The 7,680-nt window shown below is 32.2% G+C and overlaps 1 protein-coding gene across 2 annotated transcripts in view; it reads left to right on the forward strand.

Annotated features, from left to right (window-relative positions):
- The window catches only part of LOC108974202 (longitudinals lacking protein, isoforms A/B/D/L), a 230,022-nt gene that overhangs the window by 194,497 nt on the left and 27,845 nt on the right, over positions 1-7,680 (forward strand). For both annotated transcript variants that reach the window (XM_018941906.1, XM_018941905.1), the window contains one exon: positions 6-137. In XM_018941906.1, coding sequence (XP_018797451.1) covers positions 6-137 — 132 coding nt within the window. The remainder of the gene's footprint in view (positions 1-5; positions 138-7,680) is intronic.

Consider the following 7,680-nt stretch of genomic DNA (forward strand, 5'->3'; position numbering starts at 1 on the left):
CGCAGTCACTGAAGAAGGAGATCGATTGCAGCGAGGATGACAACAGCAACAGCCGTCACATGCATCAGCCGCGTTCGGCGTCGGCGGGCGGTGGCTTGGGCGGCGATTTGGACTATCGCCTGACCACCCATGAGTCGGTAAGTGCAAATGTGAACTTAAAGGCTTGTCCTTTCTATTAAATTTGCATATGAAAAAAACAAAAACAAAAAATAGATAAAATAATAAGTGATAAAAGTGTTTAGTTTTTCTTTTGTTGACGTTTTCACTCCTGTTCGATTTCGATTTTCAAATTCAAATGATACCGTTACATTACTTACTACTTACTACTACTACATAAAATACCACCATATATTCGATATATATTTATATATAAATATATTATATATGCAAATATATTTATTAAATATGTTTTTTGCTCTTCGTCGTGTTCTTTGTCTATGAATTTGTTTACCTACTACATATCTACGTACATCACGTTTAATTTTTTCTATACAATATAATCACTAGGATACTTTTATGATTACGTTTTCTACTTTTTTTTTTTTTTTTTTTTTTTTTTTTTTTTTTTTTTTTTTTTTTTTTTTTTTTTTTTTTTTTTWTTTTTTTTTTGATTTCAATGGCGATGTTTTGTTTAACAGTTGCTGTCGTTGATAAATTTTGTTGAAGAAAAACACATAAAATAATAGCGTAAGAGCTTCAATTGCAAACATTTTAAGCTTAAATAAACAAAGCGCACATTTTTGATTTATAGCCTCCCCACATCCACGACAAAAAATAAATTCAAATAAAAAATTCGATTAAAATAAAATAAAACAAACAAACTAACAATTTTAGTGCCAAATTTTACTAGTTTCTGCGACAAAATTGGTTTGCAAAAAATTGGTAAATGCACGCCATAAAAAGCGCCCCCTCAAAGCAACCAAAAAAATTATAAAAATTTTTTGCAACATTGGTAGAGAAAAAAATTAAATTATAAAAATCTGCACGAAATTTCCATTTTTCAAATTTCCCTTTGCATTTCCGTCAAATTTGTATGCGAAAAAAATCCTCGCCTTGCCATATAAATTTTCGGTTGACATTTTATGTTTGCCATGTTGCATGTTTGCCGTATCAAAAATTGCTAAATAAATAACACACGCTTAAAAATAAAAAATAAAAATCTAAACACAAACACAAGTACACATATATCAGTTATTTCCCATTTGGCCGCCATTTATATGCCCACACACCCTAACATATACTTTAAGCCCAACACCTGCCACACAGCCTAACCTTAGTCGCGCTATTTTCTGTCGCCAATTCCACCGTTTTATTTATTTAATAACTCGTTGGTAATTTTTCGATTTTTTTTCGTTAGCTTGCCCTTGTTGTTTCTGTAGCGTTAGAACCTTTTACCATTCCGTTGCTGATTTTGATTTTGATTTCATAAATGTCGCGTGTTGCCGTGTGCTCAATTTTTTACCGTTATGCTGTATAGTCTATACAGATACACATGCGTTTGCACTCTACATGGTTGTTGTTGTTGTTATATATTTTTGTTACTTTTGATTTTAATTTTAATTTCTCCGCTATGTTCTCGCCTATCCCGTTGTGCATTTTATTAGTTTACCAGTTTAGGCAAAGTTACACACACACACACACTTACATGCATTGACTCGGTCCCTTAGCCGCCCAGCTGTTCAGCCAACTTCCCGCCCCGCTCCCGCCCTTCGCTTGCGTCCATCGCCTATGCATTTATTTATAGCAAAATAGTTTATTGCGTTCTATGCGCACCATTTAATCAAATTTTCTAGTAAGCTATTCGTTTTTACCGTTATTTGAAATTCTACGAAATTAATATTTCTTTTGCATGCATTCAATTTTCATGTTTTCGCGCAAAACTAGCAAATTTAACGAGTATTTTTATAAATTTAATAAAAGTAAAGCACGTCAAAATGTTTCATTTTTTTTTTTTTTTTGTAAAAAATCGTTTATTTTATATAAAAATAGCAGCAATTAATTAAATATTTATAATGTATGAGATTATAATAAATATAATAAATTTGTAGCATACTTTTAAGAGCAAAGTTCAAAGTTATGATTTTTATAGCATTTTTTTTTGTGGGCAAAGCTCAAAAGTATTATTACTCGAAGTGAATTATTATTCATAGCAATATATTTTATATATTTACTACATAAACAATATGAAATTGGAGGAAAATTTTATTTTTGGGTATATCATATTAGTAAAACTAACATTTATATGTATCTAGATAGGTCATACCTTCATAATATATATAGATAAACTGCCTTTCTTACGTAACGTTTATTATTATCGTTTTGATTGGAGAGAACTAATAAGGCGACGTTCTTTGGTCAGAAAAACCTCGAGAGTGTGGCCAACTTTATCGGTACTCAGTCATGTCAACTCAAGGCATGAAGAAATATTCCGACAATTTTTTGTTATTGTTCATTGAATAAAAATTTGGTTTCTCCCTAAAATATTGATTATTCAGCTTAAAGCTTCTACTGGCACCACTAAAATAAAATTAGATTATTGAAAAAAAAATTTTAAGGATTATGCTCTCTCTCTCTCTCTCCACAAAAATTTAAGATTTGTACACTCTCTCTCTCTCTCTAAACAAATATATATATATGTATGTATATATATATGAATGGAACAACTAAATAATCCAGCTTAACTTCAAATACGAGAGCGTGTGGCCAACTCATTAAAGTTCACTTTTTTGCACTTTTTCTTAAATTTAGACTTGATTGTGAGTTCGATTTGCCACTTTGCAGTCTTATAAATACATAAATTGCAAATTAGTAAGTTCCCTTTTAAAAAATTACGGTGTGTACAAATTGAACTCAGTATTTTATTTGAGATCAGCTAGTTAGGGCAGGTAATACTGGCCGGCTGCTTGTACACAGTCTTACAGATCATTAGTAGTGTCATATTGAAATTAAGTTCGATTTGTGTAGAGAGGTATCGAATGTTAATACATCGTTTAGTCTCTTCAACTGCGAAGCTCATATATTATATATCTAAGACGAGTTCTAGATAATACTCTACGGAAACATATGAGGTGTTCCAGCGTCTCTCTAATTGCTTACGCGCTACTTTCAGCATGCATCGATGTTAGTAATGCCTATCCGGCTCGCTTGCGATGCCAGTAAGTTGGGAACAGCCATTAGGCCAATAACCGTCCGGCAGTACTTGTAATTTGTCTTCAGATCAACAACCATCCATGTAAGAAGCCAAGTAAGCTTTTCTTCGGAGCTATTGCACATGAGCTTGGCATTCCGCCATTTCCTTAATTCTTTCCATTTCGTCCATAACTGTCTGTCAGCCCTTTCGAGAATTTAATAGTTCTCTCTGTACTAGTTCGGTAGCCAGATGGATGACATATTTGGCAATCTCATCTGCTATTTCATTTCCCGGAATTCTTTTGTGGAATGGAAACAAGTATACATATGTATGTATGAATATGCAGCCGCTTTCCAGCAGCATACCTGATCATAACGATATTGTTTGATTTGTTAAGCAATGAACGACTCTAGTTTTACAATGGTAAAAATAAGTATTTGGTGGTTTAGTTTAGAAAGACAATAATTAAAATCTCTCATGATCTCAAAAATAAGCTAGGAATGGCATATATTTCAGACTGGTATCTTGACAGAAATGTTAACTGAGCACAGCGCATAATTGAAGTAGACTTTCCCTAACTTATTTAAATGCGAATAAATACCCAACTTAGACAAATAACACAAGTTTTTGTTTACTTTTTTCTACAAACTTCCGATAAGTAGATATAATATTACGTGAAATCTATTTATTGAAAGAGAAATGAAATCAGTGTAGTATAGAGAAACAGAGCAATACTATACTCATACAAGCCATAAAAGCTCAAATGGCTTGCTTTCAAGCCCACAGTAAAATGCGAAAACTCCTCTTACCTATATACTTTTGAAGTATCTACATGTACGAATGTAAGACTGATAAAATAGCAAGCATGCCACAACGTGGGTAGAGCAAAGATGATCTTTGATATATTTTCAATAGAAAAAAAATTTATAAACAAAAAAAAAATATTTGCAAGTGAAAAAAAAACAACTTTCATTGCGCTTTCCAGCGAATTTCTTTGGTCTTACTTTATTTTCGACAAAACTGTTGCAAATAATCCTTAACGGTGAGCACTTTTGCTTTGCTTTTGCACTGTGACAAAAACAAGTGGCAAAACAGCAAAAGAAAAATCACAAAAAACTGAAAAATAATTAAAAATAAAAATATGTTTGTGTATACATATGTTTATATGTAAAGAAAGCAGCGAGTAACGAGTTAGCATCGCGTTAGAAAAAAAAAGACCAAAATGAAATGAGTCCAAAAAATAAAGAGCAAACGCACTCGAAATTTAAAACGCTTGACAGATTTCGTTAGCGCATAGCTGGTGTCAAATAGACAGTCAAAACATGTATGCACCCATACGTATACAGCTGTGAGTACCTATGATGGTAAGGCAAGAGGCATGCCAAGAGTGGTTTCAAAATATATATTTTATTTGGTTATTTGCTATAGAATTAAAAAAAAAAAATGTTGTAAAATGTTACCTGCAACAATTTTTTTACACACATCTCACATAAGTAGAAATATTTGTAAGCTTTTATCAAAGAGAATATGTATATTTCTATTAACAGCAATCGTTGCTATGCTCACGCTCTTTGAAGTGAAAAAAAAAAATGTTACAATTACAAATGTTCGCAAAAAACTCAGTTCTGGGTCTCATTGGAAAAAAGCGTCTTCGTACTTCATAAACCAACTTACTTTTTAATAAAAATCTGTTTCCGAAATGAGTTTCAAAAACCTAAAATTTTTTGTTCTCGGTTCTAAACCCTTTCTAACTGAAGTACTGTATTGTAACTACCTGCTGTCACTGTAGTCTTTATCAAACACAGCTCTGTTACGTTAACATTAAGCTGTTGCGCCTGCAACATTATTTCAGCAGCGCTTCAAATATGTTGCTTTTATTTTGCATACCTTCAGGCGGCAAACAATAAGTAAGTAAGCTGCTGCACTTTAGCTTGAAAGTCCGTGGGGACATTTTAGCGCAAAGGTTTTGCTTGCTATATAAGTATCTATGTGTTATATTTTTTGACAGCGATAAATAAAAGGTTTCAGCAAAAATAACGGTAATGCTCTGCAGAGGTTCTCTCAAAGCTTTTCTTCAAAATTTTTATGTCGTGAAAAATATTTTTTACAGTTCTCGCATTAACATTTTCATTACTTTGGTGAAATGATATTGTCGTATGTATGTATATACGTATAAGTGTGTATTTCTGTGTTTGTATTTGTGTGCGTGTGTGTTACTTTTTAAGAACGACTCTGAATGTTGTTATTTCTCTACTATTTCCCAGCCTACATTGCATTCCGGTTGGTGAAGTTTATTTTGTGCGTCTGTTAATTCCTTTTTGCTCACGTTGCGTGCTTGTAACATGTCTTTTTGCTGCTGTCAAATGCAAGCGAATTCATATACTATTTTATTTTAATATAATTTTTTTTTTTAATTTTTTGTTTTTTAATTTTAATACATACATACACAGCAGTGAATGTGTATATAGGAAGATTTATTTTTTGTAGAAACGCCCTTCCGTGATTCCATCACATTTTTCATGCTTACTTACACACTTCAATGCCCCAGCGAAGGTACTCGCATGCAGTCGAGAGCATTAATGTTGCAAAATGACATTTATATACATTTGTATATATGTACATACATATATATATTAAAAACATTGCTGCAACGTTGCTTTGCTGTGTTTTTCTTTTCTTTATTGTCAATGCGTTGTCACTCTCATTCAAACATACCTCAGAGTTTCATATCCATACATACCATATATGTATGTATGTGTGTGAAGGTATCACATTGTTAATAAAATAAGAAAACTACAAAACTTCAATTTATTTCAGCCCATCTGGGTTATATATTTAAATACAAGTTGGCTCTTAGATTCTACCCCAGTGGATTCATGTCATAATACCTTGAACAGGGTATCTGTCTGTATACACGCATATTTCTCTCTCAAAATTTGAGGTATCGATCTGAAATTTTAAACTTTTCTTTTTCTTTCCCGAAGCTGCTCATTTGTAGAGTAAAGTAAACTTTTTGTAAGGAAACTTCTTTACTTTACGAGATATGTTCACGAAATTTTGCTTGGATTGTTATCCTAAGCAATGATGTAATCTGTAACGAAATTGTTGAGATTGGATCACTATAACATATAGCTGCCATATTAACCGAATGATCAAAATTATGTTCTTGTATGGAAAACTTTTCTGTTTGTCGAGTTATTGTTACGAAATTTTGCATAGATTATTGCCCTAAAGAATGAAACAATCCTTACAAAAACTGTTCAGATCGGACCACTATAGCATATAGCTGTTATACAATTGATTGTTTAAGATAAAATTTGGATATGGAATTTTTTGTATCTCTGCAGCTGAGTGCAATTGACGTTTTTTCTTATTTGCAACAGTTTTTCTTTTCGTTAAGCTCATATTTTCTTCGTAGACAAGCAGGAAATCCAATCATACATACAAATATTGATTATATCTCAATATTTTGTAAGAATGTTACTTCATTTGCGTTAAATAACATAAGTAACAAAGTCTGAGAGCTGGTAACGACTTTTCCTCTTCGATAGAGTGCCAATGGTAATTTTGTATACTTCCGATCTACCGTTTTGCACATGACTTTAGCAGTTTTGCACCAGGTAGAACGTTCCATCGGGTTTTGATTTTCCTTACCTTTTGTCGAGCTAGTCGTATAGACAATGCAATGGTTTCCAAATGTTGATCACGTTTTCGGCTGTTAGCCGCACACCATTGTTGGCAATCTCATCTACTATTTCATTGACTTCGATTCCTCTACGACCTGGCAACGAGTAGAAGTGAAGTTGATTACTTCTGGAAACACTTCTGGCCGATATGCGATACGAGGTTACTGCCTGTTTTGCTGCTGGGCTATCTACTTAGATGTTGACCTGCAGGCGCATTAGAGGCTAGTTCCGCGGTTTTCGCAATAGCAAAGATTTCAGCTTGAATATACTGCAGTTGTCCGTCTACTGAAAAAAATATAGATATGTAAACACATTTTTATGTTCACAAACATATTTAAAATAATAATTTTTAACGATTTAAAAAAAAAAGAATTCCATGGTTGCAATTTCCATAAAATTTTACAAAAAAAAACTTTATTTTACTTTTAAATTAGGCAGCTATCCTACGTCTTACAAATCCATGTATGAACATACACATTGTTGTACGCGTATTTACGTATGTATATATATATGTATGTATGTACACATATAAAAATATTTATTATTTTCGTTGGTGCAATGATTTTTCATTTCCTCTTTCAATCAGTATCTTTTTATCTACTTCTACTGTCATGTCACTTTCTTTTAATTTTGAAAGTCGTTACGTTGTATAGTGGAGTATCTATGCACATACATATATATTTGTGTATATACAAGTATATGTGAATATTTAAGCGCTTTTGTCGAGTATTTGTGCTTGAAAGCGGCACAGTGTTTTATTTTAGAACAAAAAAGAGATAAATCCAAGATTTTTAAAAATATAATTTGGATGTTTTTAATTCATATATTATTGAATTCAATTAGATACTTTTTTGAGGATTTTTT

This window comes from Bactrocera latifrons, unplaced genomic scaffold (assembly GCF_001853355.1).
Source record: "Bactrocera latifrons isolate USDA-ARS-PBARC rearing strain unplaced genomic scaffold, ASM185335v1 scaffold_54, whole genome shotgun sequence".
Taxonomy (NCBI): Eukaryota; Metazoa; Arthropoda; class Insecta; order Diptera; family Tephritidae; genus Bactrocera; species Bactrocera latifrons.